Consider the following 16462-nt stretch of genomic DNA (forward strand, 5'->3'; position numbering starts at 1 on the left):
AGGGCTCAAACTCACAACCCCGAGTTCAAGAGTTGCATACTCCACAGACAGAGCCAGCCATGTACCCCTTTTTTGTCTTTCCCATCTTTTATTCAGTGACCTGTAAGGATAACTCGTAAACATCTAGTCCATACCAATCTTGTGAGCTGCTCATTTGTTTTCATTCAGCTGATAACATTTTTTTTAAATCTCCTCTGAGGTACTCCACATGTGGCCTCTGGAAACGGATTTTTATAGTGATATGTGCAGTAGAGGAGGAATATAAGAGTAAAGGAGCATCAACAGGATTTTCACGCATTTCTGTTTAAATTCTATGTTTGCAGATGAAATTTTCAGGGTGCGTGTTCCCAGTTTCAAGGACTTCATTTCAGATGGTAGTGACCTATGAAACTGAGTGCAATCAGTAGTACTTAGAATGTGTAGCTCATCAGGGGAGTTAGAACCAGTAATCCAGTTAAATTGTTTTAAATACCTTTTAGCCAGGCAAGTTCAGTATTGCCTTAGTTGTCAGTATAATTTTGGTCAAGTAAGCAGCTGTACTCTCCATTTCCTAAATCTGGCCTTCATCACAGTCTGAAAAGCAGGTTTTGATAAAAATCAGTTTCCATTTGTAATTTGCGTAACCTGAGCCCTTGGAATGAGTAAAATGTCCTTCTTGGGGTGGGGGAGGTATTTTTGTAACAATAGGGTTGAATGGAGATGTTGAATGAAAGAGAAATTTTGGTAAAAGGCTTTTGTCTATATTTAACCAAATTAAAGTTGAACTAGCTGCTAATATGGAGGTACTAAGTGATCACTCACAGGATGGTAAGAATACATCTAGTTAGTTTTTTTGTTTCATAGATTTTGTTATGACTCCTGTTGTTTCTTTGGTTTGGAGAAGAAAGGCAGCAGTAACACTGAGGTTCAATTTTGGTATATTCTATCCTCCTCTTCCTGCCCCCTACCCTGTAGGAAGTAGTTTGGTATAATGGGAGGTCTGGCTTTGGAAAAGTAGTGAGTGGAAAAGTAGTCAGGAGTCACTGACTCACTATGTGACCTTGGGCGAATGAATCACTTTACTTTTCTGACCACAGCCTAGTAACTTATCTTTTTCTTACTAAAAATAAAACACATACAAAAAACTTAAATGTTAAACATTTTTTACTTTTCATCCAGGCTTTTATTTTGAACATATGTCTGAATTATAGTTCATTCTCCTCTTAAAAGCCTTTGTTCTTATGTTTATCTCCTTTTAAATGCATATGAATCTCTCCTAGTTAAAAAAAAAAAAAAAAGCATGTTTAAAATCTGTTGCTTCTTCATATAAAATGTTCTTCTATCACTCTTAAATGGAGTGACACTACTCAATAAAACACTGCTTATTTTGTTTCTTTACCACTCACCTATTTTTTTAAGAATTTAGTTTTTAAGTAATCTCTATACTCAAAGTGGAACTCGAACTTAAAACCCTGAAATCAAGAGTCACATGCTCTTCCAACTTGAGCCAGCTAGGCACCCCACACTCACCTGTTTTTAACTCAGTATGATTTTTGTTCTAACCAGTTTACTGAAAATGTTCTTAGTGGTAACCTTGAGCCTTTTCTTGTTTCTCACACATTTTGACAATACTCTCTTCTTTATGAAACCCTTTTGTTTCTTATCTTTCTCTTAATCATGGATTTATATTCCACCTATGTCTTCTTTGATCATGTCATCTCTTTCTTTCTATAAACTTCCTACCTTCCTCTGTGTCTCAGTTTTATCCTGCTGTTGTTACCCTACACAACCTCTTCCTCCTTTGAGTTCTAGTCTACTGAAGTAGCTTCAGCTCTTCCATATGTTGATGATGCCAAAAGTTTTCATTCTAGCTTTAACCATTGTCCCTTAAATAAATGCCTTTGGAATATTTCTGCCTGATTTGCCTATTCATCCTCTGTTAAACTAAAGCCATTGATTTTGTCCCTCACTCAGGTTTTAGTTTCCACTTTTCTGTTAGTGATACCACATTTCTCACGGTCACCTTAATGTAGAGCTTTAAGTTAATTTTTTATCCTTTCCCCATTCCTCTTACCCCCAGACCATACCATTCATCTTGTCACAAGCTACCCATCATTGTAAGATTGATATTCCTGAAATACTGTTTTGAGCCAGAGCGCCTGTTGTTGTTGTTGTTTTAACTTATTTAATGTGAATGGAATCCTATAGAATGGTTTGTTTTTTTGGATTTCTTATTTGATCTGGCTTCTTTTACTCAACATTGTTTATATGAGTCATCCATGTTGTCGGAGTAGTTTAAATACCTTTACAGCTGTATAGTATTACACTGCATGAATGAAACTATCTGTAGTCATATTGGTGAATATTTGGGGTTTTTTTAATGTTTTTATTTATTTCTGAGAGAGAGAGTGAGAGGCAGCGTGAGCAGGGGAGAGTCAGAGAGAGAGGGAGACACAGGATTGGAGGCAGGCTCCAGGCTCTGAGCTAGCTGTCAGCACAGAGCCCGACGCGGGGCTCAAACCCAGGAACCATGAGATCATGACCTGAGCCGAAGTCAAACGCTTAACTCACTGAGCCACCCAGGCACCCCTTGGGATTTTTAAAAAAAATGTTTATTCATTTTTGAGAAACAGAGTGCGAACAGGGGAGAGGCAGAGAGAGGGAGACACAGAATCTGAAGCAGCTCCAGGCTCTGAGCTGTCAGCACAGAGCCTGATGCGGGATTCAAACTCACAGACCGCAAGATCATGATATGAGCTGAAGTCTGATGCTTAACCAGTCAAGCCACCCAGGAACCCAGAATATTTGGGTTATTTTTAACTGAGGCTTTTCAAAGCTTGCCATTATGAACATCCTCAAATTTGTCCATTCATACACATATGCGTGCATTTCTGTTGGGTATATACCTGGGAATATAGAAAGGTATATCTTTAACAGTAATAATGACGTGCTGTTTTTCTTTTTTTTAATTAAAAGTTTTTAATGTTTATTTATATTTGAGAGATAGAGTGCCAGTGGGGGAGGGGCGGAGAGAGAGGAAGACCCAGAATCTGAGACAGGCTCCAGGCTCTGAGCTGTCAGCACAAAGCCTGATGCCAGGCTCAAACCCACAGAACCATGAGATCATGATCTGAGCTGAAGTCGGATACTTAACCAACTGAACCACCCAGGTACCTCAGGACATGCTGTTTTCTATAGTAGTTGTACTAATAAACACTTCTACCAATAACATATGAAAGTTAGTTTTTCCAAATTGCCATTATAACTTAAAGTCTTTTTTTTTTAATTGTATTTTTTAGCCATTAGTATGTCATTGTGGTTTTAATTAACATATCCTTGGTTACTAATAGGTTTGAACATCTTAAGTTTATTGATGACATGGATAGTCTCCTTTGTGAAATGCCTGTTCAAGTTTCTTGCCCAGTTTTCTACTGGCTTGTATTTCTCTTAATGTTGTATGGAAGTTTTATATATTTTAATATTGGCTCTTTGTAGGTTATGTGTATTGTATATATCTTCTCCCATACATTTCACTCTGAACATTTTTCATTTTAATGTAGTCTAATTTTATTAAAGTTTTCTTTTGTGATTAGTGCTTTTTGTGTGGCCTGTTTTAAAAATCTCTTCCTAGGGGCACCTGGGTGGCTTAGTCGGTTAAGTGTCCAACTTCAGTTCAGGTCATGATCTCACGGTTCTTGGGTTCGAGCCCCGCGTCGGACTCTGTACTGACAGCTAGCTCAGAGCCTGGAGCCTGCTTCGGATTCTGTATCTCCCTCTCTCTCTGACCCTCCCCTGCCCATGCTATCTCTCTCTCTCTCAGAAATAATAAATAAAATATTTTAAAAAATGTTTTAAATCTCTCCCTAATCCAAGATCATGAAGATTTTTTTTATTATCTTCTGAGAAGTATGTTATTTTGCTTTTGACATTTGAGTCTAGTTGGAATTAAATATTTTGCATAGTGTAAGGTAGGATCAAGTTTCATTTTCTTAACATACAGATGTCTAATTGTCCTGTGCTGTTCACTGAAAAGACTTGTCATTTCCTCACTGCTCTGCTGTGCCAACTTTATCATAAATTAAGTATCTATAATATGCCTGGTTATGTTGTGGTATGATATGTCTTTATTCAGTTCCTTTGGTCTATTTCACTATCCCTAAGCTAATAAAACATTTTAATTACTGTAGCTTTAAAATGAATATTAATATATGGTAAAGTCTTGTTTTTCTTAACTGTGCTGTTTTTGTTCTTTTGTGTTTTCCCATATACATTTTATAATTAGCTCAAGTTATACACAAACACACAGAGTTGGGATTTTGAATGAGATTTTACTCTGTTGATCTTTACACTAATAACTTGCAATATGTGAGCATACTGAAATCTTCCTCAATTTATCTTAGGAGTATTTTATATTAAGTATTTTATAGTTTCTACATAGAGATCTACCATGTTTTTATTGGATTGCATCCTAGCTATTTTATATTTCCCTGATACTCTTATAAGTGGCAGCTTTAAAAAATTTTGTCTCTTTGTGGATAGTATAGAAATATGGTTAGTTTTTGTGTATTTCTTATTTCACTATGCCATCTAGAACCTCCAGTACTTACACTGTTGAACGAAGGTGTTGATAATGGACCACCATCCTTGTCTTACTTCCAATCTTAAAAGAAACATTTTTGTATGCATTTCACTATTAAGTATGATATTTGGTTTAGGTTTCTTTAAATAACCTTTATCATCATAAGTTTTTTTCTTCTAGTTTGCTAAGAGTTGAACAGTAATAATATTAAAATCTATCAGAGCCTCTTTTTAAATTAAAGCACTATTGCTTTTAAAATGGATTTTTTTAAACAAAATACTTTCTAAAATGTTTCATAAAGCTGCAGAAAAAAGGTTTTAATCTTACAGAAAACATATTGAAATTTTTTTTAATGTTTTGTTTATTTCTGAGAGAGGGGGAGAGAGAGAGAGTGAGCAGGGGAGGGTTAGAGAGAGAAGGAGATACAGAATCCGAAACAGGCTCCATGAGATCATGACCTGAGCTGAAGTCAGATGCTAAACCGACTGAGCCACCAGACGCCCCAGATTTTTTTTTAGTGTTTAATTATTTTCGAAGGAGAGAGTGAGACAGAGCATGAGCGGGGAAATAGCAGAGAGAGAGGGAGACACAGAATCCGAAGCAGGCTTCAGGCTCTGAGCTGTCAGCACAGAGCTCGACACAGGGCTTGAACTCACAAGCTGTGAGATCATGACCTGAGCCAAAGTTGGACGCTTAAGCAACTGAGCCACTCAGGCGCCCCAGTAAACTTATATTTAACACCAATACAACTAATATTTATTGTGTGTTTACTATATATTAGGCATTGTAGTAAGTAGTATAGTTTAGTGTGAAAGTTCTCAGATCCTGGTGCAAGTTTGTCTGCTTAGAATTCTGGCTCTACTGCCTATCAGCTAGGGGATTTGGGGCATATTTCTTGTTCTGTGTATGTGTCACTTTTTTCATCTGCAAATTGGAGATCATAGTAGTATCTACTACATAGGATTGTAAGGAAAGAGTGCATTATATGTGACACATAAAGAACAGAACTTGTTACATAGTGCCAGGGTACATGTTAGCTATTATCTCTGTATTCCCTAGTCCATGAGGCAAGTACTATAGGTAGCTTTATTTTACAATTGATAGTGTGACTTGGAGAACTGAGGAGTGTGACCACAGTTAAGGAGCTAAGAAGTGGCTGAGCTGGAATTCCTACTTAATTGTATGTTTTAACCACCAAGCCAGTGTATTTCAAACTTTTACACTTTAATCCTTAATACGCTGTGATCCAGTACTCCACCACACACATGTACACACAGGCATACAAATGAAAACACTTCAGTTGAAAGAAAGGTTTCACAATATTTTACCCATACTACATGTGAAGCATTTTCATGTTTTCTATTTCATCTCTTCCAGAAATGATAGTTACGATGCTATGAGTTATGACTTCTAATTTGGAAAACCCTACACTGAGCCATACCGTTTATTCACTCATTGTTCATTCATGTATTTAACAAAATGAGCATCTTCTCAGTAGCAATCATGGTGCCAGATGTTACTATTAATGTCTTTGATTGAGACTTAACCTGCAGTGTAAATTTGGTTAGGTGTAACTAACGAGTCCTGCCGCTTACATAAAATAAGAACCTAAGTATTGTAAAATTCTGTTCAGATTGATGAACACATTTGTTTATAAATGTCTTTGTTCTCATTTACTTATTGTTCCTGATAAATAATCCATTTATTTGAGCAGACATATGTCAGTGGTGCTCTGAAGAGATGTTGCTAGGGCTCTGTTCCTGGTTCAGATTGTTATTTTCTAGGCCAACCATATCAGCTGCTTTATTCATCATTTTCATTATTTCCTTTGAATTTGACAGTGTGTCTCTGAAAATTAATCTGTGACCACAGACCCCAACCGAGCTCTACTTTTTGCCCTTATCTATCATAGCAGGAGTGTTAAAATTTGAAGAAATGTATGTATATATTTAATATTTATTTTGAGAGAGAGAAAATCACAAGCAGGTTCTGTGCTGTCAGCACAGAGCCCAATGCAGGGCTTGAACCCACAAACCATGAGATCATGACCCAAGCTGAAATCAAGAGTTGGATGCTCAACCGACTGAGCTCAAGTGCCCCTAAGGAAATGAAATTTAATATGATAATTCCTGTTACCTGCATGAGAATAATTTCTGGTTTGAAAACAAATTCTTAAGATTATTCCTAAGGTTTAGAAACTAGCAAAGGCAAGCATCTTACCTTTTTTCTAATAATGCTAATGTATGGTTACATTTATTTATCGCAAGTAACCAGCAGGCTCCTTTTAGAGCACTGTGTAGGAACAAAATTATGGGGAGGTAATGACTCTTTTATATACAGAGGGGTAGAACATAACTTGACATTGTATCTGTGGATATTTTTGTATAGCTCATCTTGATAGTCTTGCTGAAGCTTACTGAACTATTTTGGCTCTTTTAGAAAGGAATGAGATTCTTCTCAGAGGAAACCCAACTTGGAGAGAGGTTTCCAGCTGTAGATTTAAGACATAACTTTATATGCCAATTATTTCTTCTCCCTGTACCCTCCTCTGCCTTCATTTATCTAAGTGGTAGTCATACTTCAGAACTTCCCTCTTCTAGAAAGTCTGTCACTACCTTCCCCTGCCACCAGACTGACTGAATAATAAATACTCTTCCATGCTAATTTTTTAAAGTTTTTAGGTTAAAAAGGACAATTAAGCAATAATAGTGTTCAGTACTTTAGAGTTTACAAAACTGTTTGGTTCTAATACCATGAGGACACTAGAGCTCCTTGTCATTTATTGGCAGTCTGTTAATTCCTTGATTCTCACAACAGTTATTTGAAGAAGGTACTATAATATTAGCTGCATTTTGTAGGTGAGAAACTGAGATACCTCTGAAGAAGTTAAACTTTCCAAAGCATACAGCTAGCGAGTGACAGCCTAGTTGGAGCCAGAGTCTAACTCTAGAGTCTTAGACGTTAGATTCTTAGTCTGTATGTTCTACCGCTGCTGTCCTAGAGACCTGGAAAGCTGACTCTGCTCTCTTTCCTTTCCATCCCTGAATTGAGATTTACCTTGCCATGGGCCTGGAGATCAACTCTACTTCCCTATCCATGCCTGTTCTCTTGACTGCCATGCAGATCTGTTCACCTAATGTCAGTCTTTTCAATTAAAGTTTAAAAGTTTAAAGTTCTTAAAAACTCTTCATAGTGTCCGCTTTCCTCTCTTCCTTTACTCTTGAGGAGAGGGGCAAGAGAGGAAGATTCCAATAGTTTTATTTTTACTTTTAATGTTTGCTTCCCCCCCCCTTAATACATCAGTTTTCAGAATAATGAATTGATGTCCAAGTGACCTTCATAGTAACTGATGAGGTTTTCTTTTTAATGTTATTGTGAATGCATTGATTTTTATCTTTGAAGTGTTTTTTTGAGAGCCACTGCTCTCATTCTTTTTTTTTTTTTTTTTATGTGTTGTTCCATTTTAGGCCAGTGGGAAGCTTTTTATGTTGCTTCCTATATTCTTTTTTGTTTGTTTTTAAGTTTATTTCTTTTGGGAGAGAGCATGAGTGGGAGAGGACCAGGGAGAGAGCGAGTCCCAAGGAGGCTCTGCTTTGTCAGCACAGAGCCTGTCATGGAGCTCAATCTCATGAACTGTGAGACTGTGACCTAAGCTGAAATCAAGAGTCAGATGCTCAACTGACTGAGTCACCCAGGTGCCCTGCTTCCAGTATCCTTTTGAGATGACCCCTTATTAGTCTTAGGTAGCACAACACCACTCACCATATATATGTTCTGCCTCAAATCTGGAATCCACCATTTCTCTAAGGAGTCCAGCCTCCTGTTTGTAGGAAATGGTATTTTCAGAGTTCACCTTTGAGCCTTCTCATACTGCTGATCAACATAAATATTCGTCTTCTCTGATAAATTAGTAAGTCTCTCTCTTACACTATTTTTTACTCATTGCTATTTCTGCAAATAGCAAACCACCTTGTTCAGAGTTTCAATACCTACCATTTTTCAAACCCTCAGCTTTTCATAAACTCCTCTCTTATCTTTCTGACTTCTGGGCAGTACTATGATCCATAGTCTCCAATTTGAAGTACTTATTTGCCTGATTTTCTCCTACTGTATTTTAGATAGAATAATACAGATTAAGAAGAGTGATTTAATAAATTAACAGTGCTGAATTAGGAATGGTTATGAACATTTCCTTTGTGTTAGTCTTACTAGTCAGAGAATGCTGTAGATGCTGTAATGAATCTGAAATTTCAGTGAGTTATATGATACAGTCGTTCATGATATCCTTATATATAAGATAAACACAAGACAGACTAGAGTGTCTGGTCTAATCTAGAGGCAGAGCTAATTGGGCATCTATTTTCAGAATGCTAATGGTTAAGTCAGATTGGAGAAGGGGCTCTCACAGCTTGCCAGAAGGCCGCATTCTGTTTGCTATAATATATATTTTTTTTAAAAAAAATTTTTAACATTTATTTATTTTTGGGAAACAGAGAGAAACAGAGCATGAGTGGGAGAGGGGCAGAGAGAGAGGGACACAGAATCTGAAGCAGGCTCCAGGCTCTGAGCTGTCAGCACAGAGCCTGACACGGGGCTCAAACTCACAAACCGCGAGATGATGAAATCATCTTAACTGACTGAGCCATCCACGCGCCCCATCTTTTGTAAAGTTTAAATGAGATGATGCCTTCAAAGTGGAATGCCTGACAGATGGGAAATATCAAATAGGACCATTGTAATTAAGCAGCGTTCAGAACCAGGAGAAGTTCTTTCTATTAATGTCTGTTGAGGAAATGAATGAAGAGTGTTACATGCACACGAATGAATATGAGCAAATACAGCATCATGTAAAAACTTCTTGAACGTTGCATGGGACACAGTTAATACTCACTAAATGTTCTTTATGATATCTATAAAAATGATTTTTGTCCTGGCCTGGTTCAAGTCAGATAGTGAATATAAAAATGTTTTAAATACCCTTCAACTCCATTATAAGAATAGGAGGTGCAGAAATCTATATCTGGTATCTGGCAGGGCACCATTGGGGCATTTTGCTTCAATTTGTTCATTTAGAGAGGTTTGGGTTTTTTAGCCCCCCCCCACCAAGTGGCAAAGAGCCTGGCTTACTGCATATAGAATAGATAGATTTGCCTTGCTGTGGCCACAGAATATGATGATTAGATTCATAGACTTTGGGGGCTCTAGCTCTAACTCCCATACTTACAAGCTGAGTGACTGTTGGAAAGTAGTATCACCTCATAAGCTTCAATTTCCCCTTCTGTAAAATAAGGGTACCTTAATTTTTATGGTTCAGCACAATAACATGTTAAGTGCTAGGCACAGAGCCTGGTACCCAAGTGTCAGTTAACAATAGCTTCTCCTGTTTTTGTAATCTTTTTCCACATGTTGTGAGGGGAGTTTGTCAAATGCTTCCTTGAAGGGCTTCAAGGTTGACTGGGAGAGAGCCTTTCTCCTGTACCTTTGAGAGGCTTCTGAATTAGTTCCTGGTCTGTGGCATAGATCAATGCTGTTTATAGAAACAGAACATGGCAGGAAGAATGGCTGTGGCCAGAGAGAGGACTCAAAGGAATCTAGTCTCTGCCCTCAGTGGAGAATTATTCCCATCTCGTCTTTTCATCTCATTGTGGCCTTTTAAACTCTTATGAAAAGAACAGTAACAAGCAGTATCGCAAGATATGAGAAGATTCTTAACAGGTCTTTATGTGATTGTTGTTCAGTGGGTCCTTTGCCCTGGATCCAGATGCTGCAGAGTGCAATACGAATGCTTTCTAAAGAGGCTACTGAACTCCAGTTCTGGTATTGGCAGATTATAGTCGCCAGTTGATAAGTGGACAAGTTACTTCACTCTTTTTGAGATCTCCATTTTGTCAATTACAAAAGGATGATAGCACTTGTATCTACTTTTGGGATTATGAGAATTAATGTGACAGAGCACAAAGCACAGTGCTTAGTTGTGGTCAGTGTTCAGTGAAGTCATATCCATGCAAAAAGGGATGGCATGGTTCTTCTAGAGATTGAGTAATTATAACTGTTTTTAAGCCTATTCTGATAGAGTTCTGGTTTATATTTTAATGTGTGTATATGTATGATATATATCCTATATATGATAGATACATTTATATATACATGTGATATCATGTATATATAAATTTAATATTGAAGGTTTGAATTTAAAATGAGAAAATTTAGATTCTCTGTATCTAGTCATGATTTTTTCACAGTATACCTATGTTCTGTTTCTAAGCCCTTTCAGCAACTCAAGCCCAGCACTCTAGGAAATCCCATCCCACCTTTTGCCTCTTTGGGCTTTTCTGGTTTGTTTGTTTGTTTGTTTGTTTATTAATGTTTCATTTATTTCTGAGAGAGAGAGACAGCATGAGCAGGGGAGGGTCAGAGAGAGAGGGAGATACAGAATCTGAAACAGGCTCCAGGCTCTGAGCTGGCAGTCAGCACAGAGTCCGACGTGGGGCTCGAACCCACAAACCATGAGATCATGACCTGAGCCGAAGTCAGATGCTTAACCGACTGAACCACCCAGGTGCCCCTGGTTTAGTTTTTTAATTTTCTGTTGTAACTTTGCTTAGTGTTTACCTTGAGTTTCTTTTGCATTTTTAAAAAAATAAAATAAAAAGAATAGTTATTACACCAGGGCCATTTTTATAGAGTATTTTAACCAAGTTTCTTTTAGTTACACATAACACAAACTCACTTATGTTAGCCTGACAAATTAAAACGAAAAGAAAGTATTGTATGCCAAGACATGGGAATGTCAGTTTGTCATGGCATGTCAATTTGCCCACAGTTAGGAAGTTCATCCAAGCCTTAGAAAGGCGTGGAAAGCTCTGTAATTACTAAATACAGAGTCTTCAAGAACCTCAGTGATTCCTCTTTCCATATCTATCTTTTTCTATTTCCCTTGCTATGTGGTCATGTATCTGCTTCTCTCTGCATACCTGCTATTTGCTGTGTCCTTTGGGCAAGAGCCTTAATATATCTGTTTCCCTGTATGAAAAAAAAATTGTGTATTAGTTTCCTGTGCTGCTATTAAAAATTACCACAAACTGGGTGGCTTGAAACAACAGAAATTTATTTTCTCACAGTTCTGGAACCTGAAGTCCAAAAATAATCAGTATCGCTAGGTAGAAATGAAGGTGGCAGAGCCACACTTCCTCCAGAGGCTCTAGGAGAGAATTCATTTCTTGCCTCATCCAGCTTGTAGTGGCAGCCATTCCTTGTGGCCACCTTCCTTCTCCTCTTTGTGTACACGTGTTCATGCGTGTGTGTGTGTGTGTATGTGTGTATCTCCTCTTCTGCTATATCAAATCCCCCTCTGTCTATATTAAATCTCCCTCTGTCTTTCTCTTTATGAAGACTTGTGTGAGTGCAAGTAGGGCTCACCTTTATAATCCAGAATAATCTCCCAACTCAAGATCCTTATTTGATCACATCTGCAAAGACCGCTTTTCCTTACAAGATAACATTTATGGGTTTCAGGGTTTAGGACCTGATATATTTGGGTGGCCATTATCCAGCCTACTACAAATAGGGATCATAAAGACATCGCAAAAGCTGGCATATAATAAAGGTTGCCTAAATGCTAGCATCCTTCTTCTCTACATCTCTCCCACATATACTGCCATGCCCCTTCTTTAAGCATTGTTTTCAAATGCTTTTGTTTTCAGGAATGTTATTATCACATTAAGCATTGGCCTGTTAAGATAATAATGATAAAAATAATAGCTGTCATTTATTAATTGTCCATTGCAGCCAAGCTTTGCGCTGAGTCTTTTATCTATGGTATGTATATGCCATTATAATCGCCATTTTACAGATGAGAGAAACTGGATTCAGAGAGGTGAAATAACTTAATTTGCCCAAATTCAGTCAGCTGGTTAAGTGTCAGACTTCAGTTTAAATAAGGATCTCCAATTCTAAGGGCTGTGTTCTTAATCATCATATCTTGCCTGTTACTCAGGAGTGAGGTTCTCTTGGCTTCTGATCAAACATTTTCTTGGAGGTTTCTTGCACCTGCTAGCAAGAGCTAGCATCACAGTTCACCAGAGCACGTTTTTGTCATATGGCTGTTCTTTAGCAGTTGCTTGGTCCTGAGTAAGTAGAATTTGAGGGAAGAGGAAATTAAAGAGATATACATCCAATCTGAATTTCCTCTTTGACTAACTTGTTTGTTGCTAGGAAATAAGTTCCTTGACTATCAGGAACATGATGATTTATTTCTGAACACCCATACCAAACACAGGCCCGGACACAGAGTAGATATTCTGCTAGAACATAAGCTTCACCAGAGACTTTGATTTACTGCTGTATCCATACCTTACAACAGTAGCTAGAATAGAAGAGCTGCCTAATATCTATTGAATGGATGGATGACTGGTTGGTTGGCTGGGCATGGTTAAAACTTCTTCACTGGCAGATAATTACAACTTTATCGGATGTATGCCATGTGCTCGGCATTTTATACATTATCAGTAATCCTTACCTTTCTGCAGACTAGAAGTGATGGGCTGTGGCTGAGGAAGGTAAAGGAGAGGGAGGAGTTGAAGATCTCTCCCAAGTGTCTGACCTGGATACTGGTCTAAGTCATGATGAAACCTAGGGGGAGGAACATGAGTTATTTTTTCATATAGGCTATATTTGTGGTATCTACAGGTAGATGCAAGGGTCTATTCCTAAGACAGAGGCTCTAAAGATGCCCTTTGTTTGCCAGTTAGCTTGGTAAGAGTGATGTTCCTGGTTTGCCCAGAGCAGAGTTCCTTGTTTTAGAACTGCAGGCTTAAAGCCATCATTTCCTTGTGTTCTAACTTGAATCTGTTCAGTTTCTGTTCCAGATGATCGGGCTGAACAACGAACCTGTCTTATTTGTGGGGACCGTGCCACAGGATTGCACTATGGAATCATCTCCTGTGAGGGATGCAAAGGGTTTTTCAAGCGGAGCATTTGCAACAAGCGGGTATATCGGTGCAGCCGTGACAAGAACTGTGTCATGTCTCGGAAGCAGAGGAACAGGTGCCAGTACTGTCGCCTGCTCAAATGCCTCCAGATGGGGATGAACAGGAAGGGTGAGTGTGCTTGTGGCTCTACTTCCCACCCTTCAACTACCACTTTACCTTAAGGTTAGCTATTAAGCCTTGGTGTTATTTATTTCCCAAGCCTGCACTATATGCCAGGTTTTGTACTGTGTATTCCTAACCCAAAAACGAATCTGGCATAGTTCCTGCCTACAGGGATTTCCCAGAGTAGGTGGGGAGAAAGACTGGTGAGATGTTACAGATTCAGTGAGAATGAATTCACAGGCTCCATTTGGCAAGACCCCAATTAACAATCAAGTCCTAACTAGGATTAATATACTCCTCTAGTTCTTTCAGAGCATGACAGGAAGTAGGAATTTGGGATGAAAAAGTAGCAAGGCAGTATGTCACCTAAATGTGATATCATTTTGTTTGCTAGAATCATGGTGTACTCAGAGGCTAGGCATGCCCAGAAATCTGCATCCAGGTTTGTGAAGAATTTGGGATTATTAGGAAGCTTTCTGAGAGCCATTGGCCTGAGATTACATGAATAAACCTATTTTCTAAGAGGATTAATCAAAGGGGCAGGCTTTAAAGAATGGACTGGTGTGGGGGAAAGCAGAAAGGCTATCTAGAAATTTTTTAGGAGAGTCCAGAAGAAAGGTGTGAAGAATCTGAAGGAGGGGCAGGAAAAGTAATGTTACAGGTGGAGAGACGTGGGAGGAGCTTACCTGACAGGAGTTGATAACGTACTGGGTATTGGGCAGCACCAGAAGTTGAACTTGAAGATTTGGATTAATAGTAACAGCCCTACCAGGGAAAAAAGTCAGGCTAAAAAAGCAGAGTGGGGCAGAATGTTACCCTTGGCAGTGCATTGTTTGAGGTACCTGAGAAAGACATACGATGTCCACCAAGGAATGTGGATATGTAGGATTGGAACTGAAGTGAAAAGTCCTGCCTTTAAATAGAAATTTGTGGAACTGTTTGCAGTCAGGTGGTAAAATTTTGTTGGTGGGTAGAAATTACCCAAGGAGAGAACTTGGAACCGGAAGAGGAGAGGGCCAGTGTCAGAAATTCCAGGAGTGTTCTCATGGAGAGTGGACAGTACAGTACAGTTCAGTTCAGTTCGGTAGAAAGTGTGAAGGCAGGGGTTGGTGACAGATCAGTTCTGTGACCTTGGGCAGTTTGCTTTATGTCTGATGCTCAATTCTCTTACCTTTAAAATCGTATGATAGTACTTAACCTTTCAGAGTTCTATAGAGGATTAAATATGACAATGTATATGAAATATTCAGCAAGTACTAGGGGTTCATAATAGTAGTGTGTAGGGGTGGGAGTTGGAGTTAGTGAACTGTTCAAATTGGTTTTGTCTCGGGGCGCCTGGGTGGCTTAGTCGGTTGAGCGTCCGACTTTCGCTTAGGTCGTGATCTCGCAGTTCGTGGGTTCGAGCCCCGCATCGGGCTCTGTGCTGACTGCCAGCTCAGAGCCTGGAGCCTGTTTCAGTCTGTGACTCCCTCTCTCTCTGACCCTCCCCTGCTCACGCTGTCTCTCTCTCTCTCTCTCCTAGAAATAAATAAAACATTTAAAAAAAAATTCAAATTGGTTTTGTCTCATTAATAAGTGCAGACAACCAGATATAGTTAAGACTGGTTTTTGTTTGTTTTAATTATATTGGGATAAGAAGAGTCCTTTGAAAGCTTGCCTATTATGAAGAAAGGTAAGAAAGTTATAAAAGGGCATTTAGATAAGCTTAGGTCATTTATAATTTATTTATAATACTAATATTTATTGAATACTAAGTATATCAGAAACTCTTAAGCACTTTCTAGGCATTGTCTCATTGAATATGCACAAACCTATTAAATATTAACCTAGTTTATAGATGCAGGTGGCAGAGGTAAAATACCTTACCAGTAGATAGGTCAGTGGTGATTATGTTGATAATTACTAAGTTGTAATGCGTTATTAATCAGGCAGAGCTTGTACCTAACCACATAGACAATGTGCTACTTCACAGTGTCTACCATATGTCATAGCTACTTGCATGTTGGAATGCCCTGTGTTTACTGTATGATAAATACCTGTAATAAGGCATTTAAATTATTACCAACTTTGTCTTATATGTTTCTAATTTGATTTTCTGTCCAGAATTTACTTCCTGTGCCTGAAGCATGCTGTGCATTATCCTGCCTGTGCTCAGGCTCTTTCCTCTATCTAGAAGTCCTCTCCCTTCCACAGTCTGTTTCCTCTTACAGAAATCTTTCCCGGCCACCAATACCAAACAAGAAATGTCTTGAAGAGAGAGTCTGTGAGCTTCTACCCACTTGGATCTGATTTGGTCTTGGTCTCCAGTTTTCTCATCTCCCTTTTTTGTCCTCCCTGTGTTTTCTCAAAACGTTAATTATGGGTTGCCTTCTTGACTGCTCTCTCTGATTCATCCTGCTTATTCAGTTGGAATGTGAGATTCTGGACCTTCTAACCAAACTCTCCTGTTTCAGGGAAGAAGCTTAACGTCATAACTCCTGTAACCATAGCCAGGAGAAGACAACACAAGGAGTGTTGAGGGGTGGGAACTGCCTCCCTTTGTCCCTTTACATGCAATACTGGGTGGCTTAGTTGCCTTGTGAAGCTGCCTCTCAGAGAGAAATCCTGCCACCTCCTGTTCGGTGCTGAGAAAGCCGAATTAAAATTGCAGTTGCCTTTGGAATGTTTTGGGTTGAACGAACTATTCTGTATGGAACTGTGGTGTTTGCCATAAAATTTTAAGCATTTGTTAAAACCTGTAGAAATATGCATCACTAAAGAAGTGAATTTTATTGTATATAAATTCGTTTAAAAGCAACAAGTATATGGAGGG

General features: G+C 38.6%; 1 protein-coding gene across 3 annotated transcripts in view; it reads left to right on the plus strand.

Annotated features, from left to right (window-relative positions):
* NR6A1 (nuclear receptor subfamily 6 group A member 1) overlaps positions 1–16462 on the plus strand; it is a 236684-nt gene that overhangs the window by 185384 nt on the left and 34838 nt on the right. For all 3 annotated transcript variants that reach the window (XM_039239008.1, XM_039239009.1, XM_039239010.1), the window contains one exon: positions 13414–13656. In XM_039239008.1, coding sequence (XP_039094939.1) covers positions 13414–13656 — 243 coding nt within the window. The remainder of the gene's footprint in view (positions 1–13413; positions 13657–16462) is intronic.

Source organism: Hyaena hyaena, unplaced genomic scaffold (genome assembly GCF_003009895.1).
Source record: "Hyaena hyaena isolate Hyena2069 unplaced genomic scaffold, ASM300989v1 scaffold_151, whole genome shotgun sequence".
In the NCBI taxonomy this organism is placed as follows: Eukaryota; Metazoa; Chordata; class Mammalia; order Carnivora; family Hyaenidae; genus Hyaena; species Hyaena hyaena.